This window comes from Aethina tumida, chromosome 1 (genome assembly GCF_024364675.1).
Source record: "Aethina tumida isolate Nest 87 chromosome 1, icAetTumi1.1, whole genome shotgun sequence".
Classification (NCBI taxonomy): domain Eukaryota; kingdom Metazoa; phylum Arthropoda; class Insecta; order Coleoptera; family Nitidulidae; genus Aethina; species Aethina tumida.
Genome location: NC_065435.1, coordinates 49,396,849 through 49,416,708, shown reverse-complemented (window position 1 = coordinate 49,416,708; position 19,860 = coordinate 49,396,849). Strand labels below are relative to the sequence as shown.

At 30.2% G+C, this 19,860-nt stretch overlaps 4 protein-coding genes across 6 annotated transcripts in view; 1 reads left to right on the top strand and 3 right to left on the bottom strand.

The window, feature by feature from the left end:
- Positions 1-236, bottom strand: part of LOC109595351 (calbindin-32) — a 94,856-nt gene extending 94,620 nt beyond the window's left edge. The window contains exon 1 of one of the 3 annotated variants that reach the window (XM_020010693.2): positions 208-236. The gene's annotated coding sequence lies outside the window, so the exon portion shown is untranslated. The remainder of the gene's footprint in view (positions 1-207) is intronic. The other 2 variants (XM_020010700.2, XM_020010716.2) reach the window with 2 other exon arrangements.
- Positions 237-1,117: 881 nt separating this feature from the next.
- Positions 1,118-3,058, bottom strand: LOC126264663 (uncharacterized). Its single transcript, XM_049963446.1, has 2 exons — positions 3,040-3,058; positions 1,118-2,692 (listed from the first exon to the last, which is right to left on the bottom strand). The coding sequence occupies exon 2, from the start codon at positions 2,687-2,689 to the stop codon at positions 1,430-1,432; it is 1,260 nt and encodes a 419-aa protein (XP_049819403.1). The 5' UTR covers positions 2,690-2,692; positions 3,040-3,058; the 3' UTR covers positions 1,118-1,429.
- A 936-nt stretch (positions 3,059-3,994) lies between these two features.
- LOC126265281 (uncharacterized) lies at positions 3,995-5,481 on the bottom strand. The gene is made up of 2 exons (XM_049966214.1): positions 5,365-5,481; positions 3,995-5,279 (listed from the first exon to the last, which is right to left on the bottom strand). The coding sequence occupies exon 2, from the start codon at positions 5,270-5,272 to the stop codon at positions 4,139-4,141; it is 1,134 nt and encodes a 377-aa protein (XP_049822171.1). The 5' UTR covers positions 5,273-5,279; positions 5,365-5,481; the 3' UTR covers positions 3,995-4,138.
- Positions 5,482-7,475: 1,994 nt separating this feature from the next.
- Positions 7,476-19,860, top strand: part of LOC109596000 (venom dipeptidyl peptidase 4) — a 59,545-nt gene continuing 47,160 nt past the window's right edge. Inside the window, exons 1-2 of the mRNA XM_020011454.2 lie at positions 7,476-7,607; positions 10,531-10,824. Coding sequence (XP_019867013.2) covers positions 10,795-10,824 — 30 coding nt within the window. The 5' untranslated portion in view covers positions 7,476-7,607; positions 10,531-10,794. The remainder of the gene's footprint in view (positions 7,608-10,530; positions 10,825-19,860) is intronic.

Below are 19,860 nucleotides of genomic sequence, written 5' to 3'. Positions count from 1 at the left end.
CAATCGAATATGTACAATACGACGAATTATTATTCCGCCAAACAACAACGTATTGTACGAATGCGTCCGTCCCTCCGAACACCTGTTCTCGTTCTCCGGGACGGTTTTCCTGAATGAAACTGACCCTGATATGTGCTTATCAGGGCAGGAGTGGCAACTTCGAACTACATGGAAAGTTTGACATGCATACTGACTGAGTAAACTTACATGAAAGTCGTAAGATAATTGCCGACGACGCTACACACGTGACGCTCGCAGATCTACTGAGCTTTTCAGCGACGCTCACTGAAACCCCAGTTGGACGTCGGCAGCTTGCGCTTGCGTCTGTTTTGGTGAACAAGGTGTGTTCGATTTAATTTATATTGCAGAAGACTTTGTTTTAATTATTTATACAAGTTTTCGAAATGTCAAAAAACAATTGGCTTGAATAACAGGGGTTTTTCTTGGACTTATATCTGTCTTTAAGAGTAAATGCATGTGGGAAGATATACTGAAAATTTGAGTTAAGTCTACAACTTGGGACAGGTTATGGTATAAGAGATACAGACACCATAAGAAATATGAAACTGTTGCGAAGACTAGTTTTTGAATTAAATATTCACCTTTTAGTTTCGGAAGTATGACAGTAATACTGAAAATCGCAAAATAGTTTCTCTAGTTTTGATTGTTGTTGTCTACTATTCAAAACTAAACCAATAGTAAAAATATGTTCAATTAAAATTAACAATTTCATACTAAACATTATTTTAACAAATAGAAATCAAAAACTAAATATGTTATAAAATTGAGTTTCTTATAATAAATTCTAAAATTATTGAGATAAATATTTTCCATCATTCCAAAAGTAAATTTATTTTTTTTTACAATATTACTATTTTATTATTATTACTAATATACGTGTCTACTACATTGAGTCATGCAGGTCTATTTTTAAATTATTGTATTTTATATTTTATTATTTTAACTTTAATTTGATGTGATTTCGTAAATTTGGAATTAAAATATGAAATCTGAAAAAAATTATCTATTTGTTGTTGAGAAATTTTCAAATCTAGACCATACATTTTTTTATAATATTTAATCAGTGTTAACATATTAATAAATAAAAATTATCAAGCACATTAAATAAACTTTATTCTAGTGAATTTCTATAATCATTAACAAATAGAATAAACTCACAATTTGAAAACAAACTTTTTGACGATAACAATAAATATACCTTGTAGTAGTTATATAATTAACATTTTTAATTGGCATTTTCCAGATTTTACGCAATGAACAATATCACTAAACCAATATGTACATATGATAATGAAATTCTTGTTTGCTTAAATTTAATAAAAAATGTAACAGATTTTCTAATTACAAAATTAAAATAATGTCTTTTTAAAATATACATACATATTTTACAAGAATCAATATAGATAATTTAATTAAACATATAAGTTAAAAGCATGCTAATTAATACGACGAATAAACTAACACAATTAATACTTGCACTTCCCGTATCATCCTGGTCGCCGTTATCAATAACGGCACCATCGTATACAGCATCAAATATTAAAGTTGTGTTCACTTTTTCCCTGGCTATTCCAAAAAGTTTTCCCTCGCAAATCAGTGCACCTCCGATTACCAAGGGTGTGTCATCGGGGACATCAGAAGTGATACGACTGCCGGATAAGGAAGCATCTTCTACTTCTACGCTAGTAACTTTAAATGGATCAGGTGTAATATATGTGTAGGTGCAGTTATTGGTCTCGTTAAATGATTGTCCTAAAGGACGTGGTTTCGAAATATTTTTAGAAACAATAACGGCCACATAATTCTTGTCGACCGTTTCGAATGAAAAGTTTGTTATACTATCTTCGGCATTTGATAAATTGATGTCAATGTATGACGTTATGTTTTTCCAACTCTCGTACGAGTTTTTGTTGATGGTCATGGTGTCTGTGGTAATTGCTATGGCGTTGGAGCTTTTGAATGGTTTAATCTGATCTTCCAGATTGTCCAAAATCTTTTTGGTATTGGGTACGTTGTTGACATCAGCGATGGTGACGGGGTGGAGTGTTGATAGTTGCTTAAATGACATTTTCCAGGTACTGATTATTGGCTGCATATCGATAATATTTTTAAACAAGTTCAAATACACATTGCGAAGGTTTTCAAAGACACTGTCCTTTGTTGACTTGATGTTGTCACAAAATGTTTGAAAATTCTTGTCGTTATACACCCCTTCATTCAAAGTTCGGAATCCTTCTTCATGATTATTGTTTAATATGTGCTTGGTCAATTTGCTTGATACGTTAAAAACTTCGAGAGCTTCAACTACATCCCCGGGAGTTAAAGATATAGTTTTACCAGCGTCTTCGATAAAATTATTAAATCTTATATTTAAAGATATTAACATTCTATCAAAGGACTTTAATATATCATACATGGTAATTGGTGTATTCTGAATCTCCGAGTATGTCAGTTGGTTAAGTTTGAACAATGAAATTATGTCTTCCGAAGTGACTACAGATTGGTCAATTTTTTTGTCCAGGACGTCGATGACAAAATCAGTTGAATTTTCGTTAAGTTTTATGTCGATAAGAAATATAGATGAATCCGCGTCCTCTTTCGGAACAGGGGATGAAATCGTATTGCACCAGAGTAAGGAAATAAGAAACAAAACAACTTCAGGTCCCATGTTCTGAAAATATTTATATTAAATAGGTATAAATAATGAGTCCAAGACTAATATAGCGGTAAAAATTTAGTAGAAAATATTTTTCCACAATGATTCTCGTGACTTTAATCTGAAAACAAATATTTCACCACATACTAATTGAGAAATGTTTAATGTAAAGAATAATGAACTTGTAATAATTAAATTTAAAATGCAATAAACAACAAATATACTTTATTTTTAATTTAATTATTACCAAATTACTTATCATTTAATATTTCAAATATCAATTTAGTCACATTATGATACAAATGGCAAATTACTTATTCTAGGTATTCTAATATGATCATAAATAGGAAAAACTTACTTACTCTGTAATTAACTAAGCAAGTGACCGTAGTATAATGAATCTCATGGCGCGAGTGATCTTCTCTTTATTACTTTTACTGATAAGATAACAATATTGGATAAAAAATATTTTATTATCATGGTAAAGAATTCTAATGTTATTTATTTCTTTTATTAATAATAATGACTTTAGATGAAACAATTTTTATAAGTGTGTATATGCATTTAATTAAGAAATAATACATTAACAAACAGAATTGGGAAATTAACATTACCGCTTTAGAAAAAAAGTTGTTTAGATATATTAAGGAAAATAATATTTTCAAATGTTAATTTTAGGGTCTTCATTAAAATATTTGTATCTACAATTATTAAAATTCTTTTATTAAGTGATTTATAAAAATTTTAGAATTTTTTTATTTACTCAACCGTTAATTAAATGTTGAAAATATTTTACCATGGTGTTCAATTTATTGATTATTTCGAATTTTCACCTCTGGTAGAAAATAGAAAAATATTCATAATTTTTATAATTAAAAAATGAAACTTAAAACAAAAAGTGTAGTTCAAAACTGTGTTATGATGGAGTATTAAAAAACACAAATAATGCATTAATAATTAAATAAAATTATTTAATCAATAAGTAACATAAAAATGTAAAAATATTCATCCCATGTATTTTTAATATATTAAAAATATACGGGATATCTATCTATACATAGATAGAATCCTTTTTCTATTTAATAGACTTAAGAGAAAACTTCTTCAAGTATATGTATAAGAATGGAAGCTTTACTTATTCCGTAATTTAACACATAGATGTCGCTATTGGACAGATGCAGGAAAATTTTCTTGTATTTATTATTATCAAAGATCAATAAAAATCTGCCCAAGTTGGACAAATCGAAGTTTTCCTAATTTGTTAAGAAATTAAGTTTGTATTTTAGAAATTAGGATACCACAATAAAACAATTAATATTCAAGATTATGATTTATTAATAGTATGTTTTATAATATATTAATAATTTTTAATCACAATATTCCCTAATAATAATAATAATAATAATAATAATAATAATCGATTATATTATGATGATAATAATAATGATAATATAATAGTGCTTAGCTACAGAAAATCCAATATTTACAAATAAAATAAGATCTTTTAAATTCTCCTTTTGAATTTACAGATCCCACAATTATATCTTTACAAATCACTGGCGACCCTGTCAAGATAGTAGAATTCGTCGGTGATACTATACTGTCATCCGTAACAATTACTGACGTCCAAATGTCTGGTTCTACATGTGAAATTGCTCTACAATCTTCCAATGTGGGTTTTTTATAAGCAATATTAACCAACTGGGGCACTGTTTTTCTGTTTATAGATAGAAATGTTCCGTGCAATTTAGAATCGGAAAATAATTGAACTTCTTTATCGTTTATAGTGAAGTAAAAGTATTTTTGAAGATTGGTAGACACGTCAATGTTTGATGTGTAATATAAATCATCTGAAATTGTTGTCGCATAAGTACTCACGTTCTTTGAAATGTTTAATAACACATCCTTATTTATAAAATCTGTATGTTTAATTAAAATCTTCTTTAACCAGATTGCAGTGATTTCCGGTGTCAACTTTACATTCTGGATATCATCACTGTTCAGTAAAAAACTGATGACATCATTGTGTTTAAAATTTGGCGCTTTTAACAGCTCGTTCACGTCCTTAACCAGTATAGAATTTTGAAGTATTTGCCCTGCATTTTGGAAATTATCCTCGTTGAATGTACCAGTCAACATATATTTTTGTATGTCTCTTCCCAATATAACAGCCCAACCTATCAAAATTTCATTTATGTTGAACTCTTTCATTAAATTCATAATATCGGAAAATTCTGTTAGAAATTTTGGTGATTGCAACTTTTTTATCATCACCATTAATTTTTCGTCGTTCAACTGTTGTTTGATTGTATCGATTGATATTTTGTGCAAATCGGTTTTCAAATTCGGAATAATAGTTTTCAGTGAAGTGTAGAAATCACCAATCTTCATTTTATCTAGTTGTTTCAGCAACACTTCTTTAGGTGAATTCATCACCAAATTGTGATCTGCCAAATATGTAGTTTTATTGAAATAGTTGTCCACTAAAAATAACAACGGATCTTTCCATTTTGCTTCTACAAGTAGTACTTGTTCTTTAGTTCCCTGTTGATATGTAAGTAATGGAAAACTCATTAAAACAGCCAACAGCTTCATGTTGATTCTATAAAAACGGAAGATGTTTTTGTTTAAAAAGTGCTACAGTTCTGACAATAATTAAAAACAAGTGAAAAATAAATTTTACTTACGTTGTTCACAAGAACGTTGCATAGAACTGATAATTATAGTTGTAGAAATAAACTTTAGTTTTATAGTGGAAAATATCGCTAAATATAATTATGATATGTATGTACCTAAGAATATTAGTTTTAGAATAAATAGAGTTTGTGTAACTGCAATTGTAGATAAAACTTGTGATAATATTTTATGACATCGTTTTTTTTTAAGGTGGGTCTGTTATTTGAGATGAACTAATCAGATTTAAACCTTTTTCGTGGAATCTAAATTATAAATACGTTCCCAGAATCCAAAACTGTTTCAAGTTTAAATTCTAACACTGAATTTATCTTCTTTAGTACAATTTTATATTTTGTTAAAATATTTAAAGAGAAAAGTTGTGTTTGACGAAAACAATATAATATTATGAATATAAATTATATATGTAGGTTTTTATATTCCGTCATTATTTGTATAATTCCTTGTTTTCATTTTACTTGAACATGTTTGTCAAATACAGTTGCAATATGCAAATGTATAAATTAATGTAGTACAGATAAAAGTTATAAAATAGAAACGCAATATTAAACATTCGCAATATTTTCATGGCAGATCAAAGTCGACTTGCTTGCTTTCACAAACAACACTTTCGAAGTCGGTTTGGATGTTCCCGGGGCTGGAATTTTAGTGCAGATGAGGCGGCATAAAGGCAGGCCGTAAATGCCGACTATCTTTTCAAAGATATCATCTTCTTGATTAATGAATTCAGTCGCAGGGAGACGGATTGCTGTCGTAAGGATGTGATGCGAGGATGCCCCATGGCATCTACGTCGTCTCGGCGAAAATCAACTGGCAGCAAACAACAGTATCAAATGTTCGTTAGTTATTAAATTAATTTTAGGAATTTACACACAAAAGTTTTACTTTGGTACGAACGAACTGATAATCTTACGTTACATCCACGTCAGCATCGAAGATTTCGTTAATAATTACTTTTATTAGTTAATTAATTTTTATCATTTTATCAGCAAGCGTTGTTTGTTTTGAAAATTTCAATACTAATTCTTTGACATACACTGTTATACACCGAAATATTTGTCTTAACAATTTCTTTAATTTTTGAACAGTTGCTTTAATTTATTTAATTTACTAGACGTGGATGTGATAAGATAAGCTGAAACACCTAAATACTGACACACAACAAACAAACGACTCTTAAAACAGGTAATTCCTAAAATATTCCACATGATAAAATGGTGTACGTTGCCAATATTGGTCATATTTAAAACTTCAGGACTTTGTTACTAATGTTGGCAACATACACTATTTTTTATCGTATCAGAATGATAACATATTATAAAATCTGGCCTAAACTCAGTTTCTGACTCTTAATATTCATTTTCAGTTCTCTAAACTTTTCATCGGGAAACATCATCTTTAATATTCCTTGCAAAGCTTCCTCTCACTGAATTACTGTTTAAGAAATAGGTCCACGCAGTGCCCTCGCAGAACTCATAAATTATCAAGCTTATTTGATGTAACGGAGCTCGTATTATTGTCCTAAATATAAAATGTGTTTTTAACAAATATTTTAAGATGACTGATTAGTAACTCGTATTTTACACTGAAAAACTCTTTAATTATCTAGTTAATTTGATGAAAAGGAGGTCGTAGTATTGCCCTAAATATAAAATCAGGTAACTGATTAGTAACTCTTACATTAGGCTAATAATGCTTTTAATTATTTTATTTATTTCATTTAAATTTTTTTCTTGGAATAAGAAATTTCACGTTCAGAACGTTCTTACCCAGATACGAGATTTAGAGCGGACATTAAAAAGTCTTTTGACGAAAGACCCGTTTGATTAAAGTTAAAGAACGAGATTTCTAAGCATTCACTGGAACCGGCATAATGAAACGTTTGAAGAAAAATCCCTCATTAACGTCGTCCCGCATCACGAGGTGGGCCCGCGCGTCGCGGCGGTTACTTTTTTCCACTCTCCACAACCGAGATCCGACCCCCGTAGCTGGGGTTAGATTTTCACATGTGGAAGAAATGAAATAATAAACAATGCGGTAGTGCGCACGCGCCCCTCTTACCCGGGTTCCGGCCAGTTCTGACGGTGGCGTCGATAGGGGCGGACGCGTCGCGTGCCCTCGGATTCTCTACACCACCACCACCACCACCACTTGGTTGTCAAGCCGCAGCGACCGACCGACACCAACGGCAAAGTACCTGTTACCTGTCGGGGCATGTTGTCAACGTCGACTTCCGGTATGTATGTTATTACAAATCCGGAAATGTTCCCTTCACAATATCACACGTGCTTTCATACATTGCTCACTTGCTTATTTGTTTGTTTTGTTGTTTAATTAATGTTAGTTAATATTTTGGGGTTAGAAATTTTTATTTATTTTTTTAAAATCATATTCATTTTTAATTTACAATGTGTAATTAAATAAAAATATTTTTTTATATCTATTTAGTATATAAAATAAATATGTACTTTTAAAATTTGTTTTATACATTATTAATATCATTAAATATTAATTAATATTTTTATATAATAATAATGAATATTTAAGGGAAGTCATAAACAAGAAAAACTTTATATAAGTAGGTCAGTGGTGTCAAATTTTGGCCACTTTATAATAAAATCAATATTATAAGTTAATCACTCTTAAATTTGTTGAAAGTGGCTATTTAAATTATTATTATTATAATCGGTCTATAATGAAAAATTAGTATAAAAAGCTTTTGTGTAAAAACCAATAAATTAAAAAATAATATTGTACAAAAGTGTGTTTCTGTAAATTAAAAATTGTCATCAACCCATTATCAGAATTAATTTCATGTTAAAATTGTCAATTTACTTAATTAACACAATTAGACTTTTAAGAGGTTCAAATTGAGTTAAATTTTTTTCGTCAGGAACAGGCACAAAGGAAATCAACCATAAAACACACAAAACTTTTAAATATTAATTATAAAAGTTTAATAAAATTTATTGCTTTGGGATAAATATAAAAGATGAAATATGGTAAACAGTAAAAATTCCTTGAGGCGAAAGCTTTTTTGTAAAAAAAATCAATTTAATAATGTATTTTAAGCAAACTTCCATTAATTATCAATTTTAATTAAAACTTCGAAATTTTAAATAAATATTATATATATATATATATATATATATATATATATATATAGGCGAAAGCTTTTTTGTAAAAAAATCAATTTAAGAATGTATTTTAAGCAAACTTCCATTAATTATCAATTTTAATTAAAATTAATAAATTATATATGTATAAAAAGTTTTAAATAAATATTTTATACATATATTAAAAAATCGGATTTATATATATTTCACTGAGCACAGTTGCGACAGGGATAAAATTATTGATTACCAACTTACTTTATTAAAATGAAAACCGTTTGAAAAACAATATTATATATATATATATATATATATATATATATATATATATATATATATATATATATATATATATATATATATATATATATATTATAGAAGAGCCTGAATAAAAAATTTACTCAAAGATTTTACTTTTTTACAACAATATACAATAATATGTAAATGTCAGGACTGTTGCGGAATAATTAATTAGTTTCACTTTTTAACTACCACAAAAGAAAACCTGTCAATAAAAAATATGTAGCCAGTAAAAAATATTAAACATTTTAAGAAACATTTAATGGCTATTAAAAGTTTTAATGAGATTTACTCGCAAACAATTTCAATCGAGTCAAGTACTAAAGTATGGTGTACCTTTTGTATGAAAATACCTTTTATTATTAGTTAGTGAAATACATTACTCAATACGTCATGGAGAAAATTCATTGAATTAAATATTTGTTTTAATTAAGAGTAAATTTATTTAATTCGAGTTTGTGGAGAGCTGTTGGGCATTTCGAACACCAATAATAAATATACGCAAGCCATATTTCCATTAAAAATTTCCCATTTATTCTAAATTAAAAATATTCATTCACACATTATTTATGTATATCCCTCATTTTTGATCAGCAAAATTTATTTTATTTAAAAACAATGGACCAGATATCTATAAATTATTCAAGTGGATTAAAACCCCTACACCCTTTAATTATTTAGTATTTTAATCCTACGAATTGTTAAATAACTAAAACAAACTAAACACTGTCCCTCTTAGTTCATAGGTTTGGCTGAAAGTAAGTTTAAATTATCAGGATTAAAGGACGTTTGCAGAGTTTCAACATAGTAATTTCAGAACAGACGGCTTAGTTATTTAAATTAAACAACGGCCCTTTTGTATCTCTGTTTAATCTTCTTAATCGTTTTATTGAAGATCTTCAGAAAATTTATTTCATTTTTTTATGCTACACATATGCGTAATATTATTTAGCATTTTTTCTACCGTACGATATACATACCAATTTATTTAAAAACGTCGCCTTATATTATACCCTACAAAAGAAATAATAAGTCAACATTTCAGACTGTAATTCCCTCAAAGACCATATTTCACCTTTTTAAATTATGGCGTTCACTTTCTTCATAAAAATATCTCTGGAGATCCCGTAATATATTGGCCCATGTAATCCAATATTTATTTGATGTCTCAAACAACTCGTAAAGTACATTTAGGAATTTTGTACATTCAAGTACCAATTAACGTCGCTTTTTACGGTGAAATCGACAATCCGGCAACGCTTTGAAACGCACTCTTTAAATTAAATCATTTACCAAAAAAAAAGTTTAATCCGAATAAAAGCATTTTATATTTAGGTGTAAACTGTCATTTAACAAAGTAGTGTAAAATGGAGTGTGTCGTGCCGTGCTTAGTGAAACAAGTACAACCTAAAATTCAGGCCGCTGAAAAATCGAGAAAATTATTTTCCCGGCCCAGTTAATCTATGATAATTTATCTAGCCGCCGAAATTGGGCCCGGAAAAGTTTTTACATTTGCGAAAGTCAACAAGTTTTAAAAAGTACACTTCTTGATGTGTTTTTTTGACGCCTTCTTTTGACCGTTGCACGTTGATAAATATGAAAGCCTTCGGATTTATTAATATAAAACCTACAATCATTTTTATCGCTTGAAATGAAACCGGCTCAGAAGCGATACGTATTGAAAAATGTTGAAATGAATTCGCTTCTTTTCACCGTGCAGTATTTATGCTCACCCTTTTGTTACAGGTTGTTTTAATCTCGTAATGGAGAGTCACCGTTAACTATTCAAAACCGAGTCGGTGGTACAGCCGTAACAGCCACAGCAACACGATGCACATAAGCGAATGAAAGATCTTTCGCTGGGTCTCTTCGTTCGCCGTGTGCTGCACTGAAAAGGCGAAACGCCGTCGATAATGCAAAAGCCAGTGCATCCATAAACTTGTAAAGTAATTATGTTTGTGGCGAATCATTCTCTATATCGGTAAAGCTTAATTGGTGCCGGTAAGAAAAATGGCGGATCACGATCGCTTTGACGATGAGGTAAGTGCAACCAACCCCCCTTTTCAACTTATTTCATTACAAAGTTCTTTGTAAATAATTAAGGAGTTATTGTGCATCCGGGAATTCAAGTGGATCTCGAACTCACCGGAGCCGTTTCTGAAACAAATACTTGATGTTGATGCGATATAATTAGACCCCAAAGTACTCCTCAAGCACAGCAACACACGAAACTTACAACTAACTTCTCGACGATCACAAGAAGTTATTGTTTAATTTTAGTGTAACTGTGGTAAGAGCTCGACATTGATAAACGAATAACTGACTGTAATTGTGACATTCGTAAATTAAACAAGTTCTGTAACGGGACCGAAAACTTCTTGTACGTACATGCTTTATTTGCTCCTCTTAGTTGCAAAGTAATCACTAATCGATTATTAAAATTCGATTTATATTCAAACATGAACAAGTTCCCGAGATACAATAGCAAGTACATCGGCAGGAGGACGTAACGGAAGGAAACCCTGATGAATTGCCATTTAAAATAAAATTCGAGCATTAATTTCCTGAATAAATAACGTCGACAGCCGCCACTTTTAAATATTTAACTGTCCAATTGAATTTCTTCGAATTCGAGCAAATGACTCTGCATTTTTCATGTGGCCCGGTGTAGAAAAAGTTCTATACGAACTTTTACAAATCATGAAGGCCCCGGGTCCGACACGACTTGCTACTTCCGACCAATTCGTGAATTTAAATATTTGGACGAGAATTATGACCTGACTGAAATAATTGCTATTTTGCCGTGCTACGAAACAAAGTCACCGGCTTATAAATTATTCCGTACAGGTCCCATATAATGTTATGCATATTTAATTTACGTTAATATTTGTTGACTCGATCCTTCTGCAGAACAAAATAAATAAAAACCGAACAAAATTAAACGAGAACGTCAAAATCAAATTTGTTTTCCGGTAAATGCCTTAAGTACTCGTAAAATTCAATTAAATTTCACTTTATTCCGATTCACAAGCGAAATAAATAAATAGCATCGATCCAATAACAATTCAAACCGAATTATTATAAAAGTTCACATTCAATGGCCATTAAAAACCGTCGGAACCGATTTAAAGCAGAAAATATCCATGGATCGTCGAGAATTGCTTTAAAAGTGTGTCGACGAATTCCGATTGAAATTCATTTCAGACGCCCCGAATGGAATACGATTTGTGTACGCAAATGTTATTTGACAGAAGTACTTCGACTTTGTTGGAACATAATGCGCGTCTCATAATTTACAATTCAAGCGATTTTTTTTTTCCGAAAATTTGCGTTATGGCGCTTCTTTATGTGTGCGCCGAAAAGGAGCCGGATTAATTTTATAATAATATTTGGACATTTCTATAAAAGCGGACCGTTAAAGTTTTTGAGTGCACGATAAAGGCCATGGTTCTTTTTAAGGGGCTTAGTTGTCGCTTCAAGTGCTCATAAAAGGGTCTAATTATTCGAATTTTACGTCTCCCCCCTAATTCTATATGTCATTCATTAATATCCAGAATATAAACTGTTTTATTAAACTCGGGGAAATTTAAATAAGGTTTCCCACTGCGGAATAAGTTGTTAGACTTTAAGAAACATGCCTTCGAATTTATGTCGTTCTTCAAATTAATATAATCTACTTAATTAATTGTATTTTCATAATACACTACATATTATATTCTCTAATTAAAAGGGAAATGCGAGTAAAATATATTAACCCCTTTACTTTGATTTAACTTGTATTTGTGCTGTTTAAATGGTTACTTGAAATTGATTTTCATTTCATAGTCTACTTGTATCCATAAGATTCTTTCTTCACTAGACTGAAAGTCTAATGGATGTGACAAATATTATTTAACATTTCAGTTACAAAACTTCATTCATTAATATCCAAAATATAAACGACTTTCATTACGGTTTTAATAAACTTATGAAAATTTAAATGAGGTTTCCAACTTTTAAATAATTTGTCTGCCTTAAAAATGCACGTAAAAATTTCTGTTGTCATTAAAGGTAATATATTCTAATGCATTTTTTTAATATATTAAAGAGACAAATGGACACTTGATCATTGCTGAATTTATTTGTAATTGTATTTATTACTTATACAGTGTGTGTAATTTATCCGAAATTTTTTAACCGCTTCTAAATAATAAGTCGATTTCTAATAAAAATCCAACAGAAATCGAGATAAAAAATGTTAAAGTTTGTAACAATCAGGGGAAGGTCCCCCTCATCTCAGTTTTCCATTTTTTCTTCAGTCCCATATGACAAAATCCACATCTTGCCATTACTTCATCGTACAGAAAATTTCTATTTACATTTCTTGTACAAAAAAAGTTTCTTACAATTTTTTCATAACTCTTACCATTTAGAAGATATTGGAGGCCAAATAACATTTTCTTTTTTACTTCTAAATTTTATGACTCGTAGATAAGTAAATATTATAAAATAATTAATATATATTTTTGTATGAAATTAAACACTCTACAAAAAATATATATTGGGCATTTTATAATTATTTATAAGTATTTCTATACATAGTTTTTGTGGTATTATTTCATCTAAATATATTTTTAAAGTGTGTAAATCTATATGTAAATTGTGAAATTGAAAAATATTGATATTACATTGAAGTTTTTTAACCCTTGTTGACATTTATCTAATTTAAAAATTGTCTGACACACTCAAACCTAATAAAAACTACAAAAAAAATCCCCCTATATTTATCACCTCCTGATTGACACCGAGTCACTCATGCAATATGTCTCTGAATTAGATTCTCTCCGATCGCATGGCAGTGAAGGCTCACACTTTGATAAATGACCGAATTAAAGGAGATGAAAAGATGGATAAGTACCGATGTATAGATTAAAGGTTTGCACGGGCGATGGGTAAAAGTTCTCGTTCAAAATTGAAAACACGCACGAGGCAGGGCTTCAGAATTTATAACTCCTCGACGAAATGTGTGTGTGCGCTTGTCGAAATTATTCAGGTTTCAATTCCGCAGTGACCCTCTAAATGCGACCAATTTGATTAAATGCACACAATTTCAATGCGAAAACTCCGCGGGATATTTCGTTTGATGTTTTCTGTTTATCGGATGATGCGACAATAGATTTCAGGAAGCCGGTGTCGACGACGGCGTTAATCATAATACAATATTGTCAAAGGTGTTAACCGAATTTTCAAGTTTCATCACAAGGCGTAAGTTGTCGTAACTTGCTCACTTTTGTCAAATCGATATCCTCGAGACTCGGGAGAGAAAAGGGCCTACCGCTGAGTACAGCTGCTCACCGTATTACCCACAAATTGAAATGCAAAGTTACAAGCAGCTTTAAAAGAAAGTGTTAAATTATGGTAATGCATGCATTAAATAAATTGCAACGCACTCACGTTTCTTTACTAGTTGAACCTGATAGGAAAATACGCTTATTTATTATTCGAAAAGGTTCTCGGGGGTTTGAGATTTTTATATTTTATTATATAGTCTTGACTCAAATCAAATTTACACGTAACTTAATTATAAATGAATTTGGAATTGGACCGATGGCAAATTGTTTTCCACTGGATTTGAAACAGTTTTAATAAAAATTAAATATTGTTATGCTAAACACAAAATGTCTCATAAAAGTAATAAAATTTTATAAATTATACATATTTATCAAAAATCTTTATTTTCCGCATACAATACATTGCAAAGAGTTTTTGTATAAAGAGAAATAATATTCAACCATATAATTATGATTTAGAAAAAAGTTTTTTTAATTTAAAATAGTAAAATATATATTATTTGAATATATAATTATTTTATATGTAGCAGAACATACAAAGGGCTAATTATTTATGTAGACTGCACAATTATTGAAGTATATTTCAATATTTTGATCAAGTAAGTTATTAAATTTATATTTTAGTTCATATAAGAAGGAACATCATTGACTCAATGCTGATACATCGACTTCAATTTTGGTGATGGTAGAGAGGACATACATACGGAGTGGCCCATTTGAAACCGGTCACCCTGATAAATTTTTTATTTATGGAGCAATTTTAACATTTTTTTTTAAATGTGAAGGTGAGAAAGGTGTATTTTGGAACGTCATTCAGTTTTTTTAAAAATCATGGTTTGCAAGATCATATTCAGACGCTGAAAAATTCAAAATCCGTATTAGCGATCTTTTTAGAAAAAATCCGTTTACTCCACTGGAATGGGCGCCTTTTGAAATTGATTTGTACCAAGTTTCATTAAAAAATATTCAACATTAACGGTTCTATGACTAAATTACTGCCAACTTGTTTATTATGCAGTAAGATCATTAATATAGATTATGTATTTTTTCGCTTTTGAATGTGATCTAGTAAGCCTTGTATTAAAAAAAACTGGACGACGCTTCGCTCCGAAAAACACAATTCCTACCTCCACATTTAAAAAAAAATCGTCAAAATCGTTCCATAAATAAAATAAATAATAAGAGTGTGAAAAAAGTATGTAAAATACGTAAAGTGGTCCAAAATAAGTGGAAGCGATTCTACTTTTTATTTATTCATTATGTACAAACAAACTGAAAAAGCTTCTAACAAAGAATTTTTTAAAGGAGCACGATATCTCTATGCAAAAGGATTTTCTAGTCCTTTCTAAAATCCCCTCTATATTTCTGATTTTATGACATTCTGTGGCAGCAGTTCCTCGATGCCATTTGCCATAGATTAATGTTTTTAAATTTAAATTGGGCGTTTTGGCAATTCTTAGTGCAATACAATAAGCTGTAGCACTATCGTACTCTGCAGAAAGTTTAAGTAAGCAGTACCTATTTGGTTTGGTTTGATAAAATAACAGGATGTCAAACATGCGTGTTTTGAAAATTAACATCTTCATATCAAGTAAACTCGGCTCTAACCGTTAAAAAATATGGGAACTAAACCGAAGGTTTTTAGCATCTTTGCGAAGAAGTGAATAATGGTAAGGAAACTAATTGTGCTCGATGGTCAAGTGAACTCGTGGAAGGTTCTCCAAACAATGGATTTTATGCACATTTGTCTATGTATCATGTAGAGTAGATACAGTCCTTGGTCTTCCAGATTAATAGTAATGTTTCTTCAATGAACAGTATCATGCAATATTTGGTAAATTCTTCCAAAGATGTTGAAGGAAACTGACGACATGATGTATAAGTTTGGATGATATTCTCATTTGAACGACCACTACATAAAATGTGTGTTGGTTAAAACGATGTAAGAGTAAATATTTATTTCACAAAACTAACTATGATAAAAATTAAAATTAAAAACATCGACAGTATATAAAATAATCGCTATAAAAAGACGGATGCGGATCCATGCTTATTAATTACTACTGTATAATCAAAAATAAATACTGTTCTCAGTTAATCACCACACACACTGTAGTCAATAAAACCTCCACTTCGGTTGTCTCACACATTCGAAAACGCGTAGTCCATTTGAAAAACGTTTACGTCAACATATTCCGCTAATGTGGAATTCGAAGCCAATAGAAATTTACGCCACGATGCCGACGATATCTCATTATTAACTTCCCGACTCGACTTTCCGCGAAATTTTAATTAGTCATCAGCATTTTACGACCACATCGACTTAATCCCGATTTATCACCATCCCAATTATTTGCAGATTCCCAAGCTTCCGGACCGGTTTATTATATGAAATCTCACTTCTCCCCAATTCGTGTAATTCATGCGGACGTTTTGTGATTTTTTTTTTTGGCACAATTATGCGACATCGTAAAAAGTTATGTGACGGTTGTTAAATGATAAACTGGACCGTATGACGTGACGGGGTAGGTATTATGATATAAACGTCAACATATTTTCCGGGCGAAAAAGTACTTTGCTGAAATATTGCGACCAAAAGACCAAGGGTTGGCCTATGACTGTCATTGCTCACCGGATATTTGAAGATATGTAGGTAATGATACAGATATCGGATTTCTTTCGGAACATATTTCTATTTTTAATACTTAAAGTATATAATTCAATTTATTCAATTAATTTTTTCTAAATAAAACGAAGTTATGTAATTTTTTATTTCAATTCGGAAAACTGATAATTAATTAAAAGTCTAATTATGTTTCGAGTAACCAGAACTTTTGAAATTACCTTCAGTATCTTTCACATCAAAATGAAACATTTTGTATAAAATAATAAGCAAAATTCTACCGTATTCCCATACGGCTTGACTTTAAGGAAAGGAATGTTTTATATTAAATCTAAAAGGTGAAACTTTCCTCTTTCGGTAAAGAAATACCTTAAACACGACAGACACTTTTATTAAATTCACTTAAAATTTTTTATGATGGATGTCATATTTACTTAAGGCTTAAATAATTACAAATTTGCGGATTTACAGAGGCTTAGTAGTAATTCTTCATGACAAACGACAAGAGACTAAATTATAATCATATCCGATAAGCCACAATTTCAGGGAATGTGTTGATTTAGTAGATGCGTTCGACTATTAATCAATCAGTAAATCCTGTAATTAGCTTAGTTAGTTGAAATTTCCTATAGCTAATACATTTCGTATTCCACCCTAAAAATACGTACAATAATTAAGTAGTTTGATGTTTCTTTACGACTTGTTTTGTGTGTTGAATCAATTTTTTAGTAAATAATATCGGTAAAATATAATAACAGAGATGATGGAACGACAGAAACTCTATAATCGCGAAATCATTGTTTCGGTTAGTGGGCAAGTGAATAATCCAGTTATAGAGGTTCGGGTCTGAGTAAATTAGGGAGATGTAAATTGCCGGGTCTAGTAATGGCAAGTTATGTGGGACTAAATTGTTATATATTGTCACATTGACATTATGCAGACGGTTGTTGCTTCAGCGGTTAATTATAAACAGTCAGACAACAATTACGTATTTTTTTAACAATTTGTGTACTTTTGTTGGATTTACAATGTATTATAAAAAAATGTGCCCTGTAACACTCTCGCACAACTCGTATTATAATCCCGCTATCGATTATCCGTCACATTCATTTTTCACTCAAGATATATTTTCCTCTTTTATCGCTATTAGGAAAAATAATATATTATTGTATTCGCATAAGAAAACATCATATGTCAATTAACGTCCAACAATGTTCGCTTATCAAAACTTTATTCAATTTTGGGGAAATATAAGGAAAGTCAGGGAAACGGATGTTAAGGAGGCGCCTTTTTTTAGCGAATATCTCGTAAAAATACGCACAGTTACAACTCCGTGCCAAACGCAAATCATGATACATATTTGGTCGGTGTCAAATTTTTAGAGAGAGGAAATTGAGATAGCCGATAATGTTTCATTGAATTTTACGTGAAATATCAATCACGTCTCGTGGCCCCTTAATCGATATAAAGTATGTTTTAAAGGAAATATTTTCGACACTTTTCGTCAGCCGAACCATCACTTTGTATAAAGTGGGAATTTAAGGTTTTTATAAAAAACATTTTGGCAAATTAAGCGGTTGTCCGATCTACTGCGGTTGACCTTTTTACTCTCTTGAAACTTTGTCGGATGCTTTGCATTTTGTGCGGTAATATTTTAATGTTTTCAACACTCACGATCAAGCACCGTTTAATCTTCATACTTTTAATGATTCTTCTTAAACTATTAATCACGTTACTTGCAAATTAATTTAGCAATGCTTTGTGTCCCCTTAACATAAACGGTGTTTTTTTATTCGAGGGTAAACTATTCATGGCTAAACAGGCAGTTTTATTTTGAGTAAAAAATTCTAATGCCAAAATGCCGTCAAAAAAATTGTTTACTCTCAAAAAAGTTCTTTTAATAGCAGTTTGAGATTATTTATTATCATTATAATATTAATGGATTTAAATACTCATCTAAAGTTTTATTGTAATTCTGAAATAATGAAGATATTTGAACTGTTTTTCCAAAAAATAAAATTATTTTTTTCAGCAACGTACCAGTCATAAGCAAAGCAACAAATTTAAAAATTCTAAATACATGTATATTTAAATTAGTACATAAATTAAAAACATTACTTATCCTTATCCTTATGTATAATTAGTATTTAGTAGCATGTCCATTATTGTTAATTACCTCTTGACATCTTCTTTTCGTGGAAAAAACATGGTTGTCAATCTATTACTTATAAACAGAATTCTGAGTAATATTAATATCTAATATTAAACAATTCATCTGAGTTTTGAAATTTGCCTGAGTGAACTTTCCTCATTTTAAGATTTATATGGTCCTATAGATTTTCAATGGAGTTTAGATCGGGACTTTGGGCTGGCCACTTCATAATATTTATATTATTGGAAGCAAAAAGTCTTTCACAACTTTGGCTGTATGCTTCGAATCATTATCGATTTGAAAAATCCACAACAAAGGCATATTTTCCTCAGTTTAAGGCAGCATACAATTGGTAAGGATGTGTAAATATTGAAACTTAACCATTACATTTATTTTAAATAATGGTCCCATCCCAAACCCACACCATTATTCCTCCACCCTCATGCTTAATTGTTCCCTTGGTGTACTTAGGGTTAGACATTTTGTTTACTGAACGTCTAATTCTTCGAATTCCACTTAATGAAAATAAATTAAATTTACTTTCATCAGAAAACAATAGTTTTCAAGATCAGTCCAGTGCTTCTGTGCAAACTGGAGTTTGGCAGCTCTAAATATGAATAGTCAGTCTGAAGATCTTCGGCAGTTTTATTCGGATCACTTTTGGATGCTTTTATAATCCGATCGTAATTATTATTGGTTTTTCTCAGCCAACCAGATTTAGGAAGTGTTGCTATAGTTCCTCTGATTTTAACTTTAATTAATATTAACTAACCACTGTTTGTATAAGAAAAACTAAAATTAAATGATTTATCACGATGTTACTAAAACATTCATAAAAACTTCATATGAACCGATTATATTTAAATTCAAGTGTGATATTAATCAAGTTATTCTTTCCATTCTATTTCATAATATAAAACGTTTAATAAATAATTTTATTAAATTAATAATGGAATTACAAATTTAGATAA

Excerpts from the sequence above, each read along its gene's own strand:
- LOC126264663 (XM_049963446.1), bottom strand. The coding sequence starts at position 2,689 with ATGGGACCTGAAGTTGTTTTGTTTCTTATTTCCTTACTCTGGTGCAAT.
- LOC126265281 (XM_049966214.1), bottom strand. The coding sequence starts at position 5,272 with ATGAAGCTGTTGGCTGTTTTAATGAGTTTTCCATTACTTACATATCAA.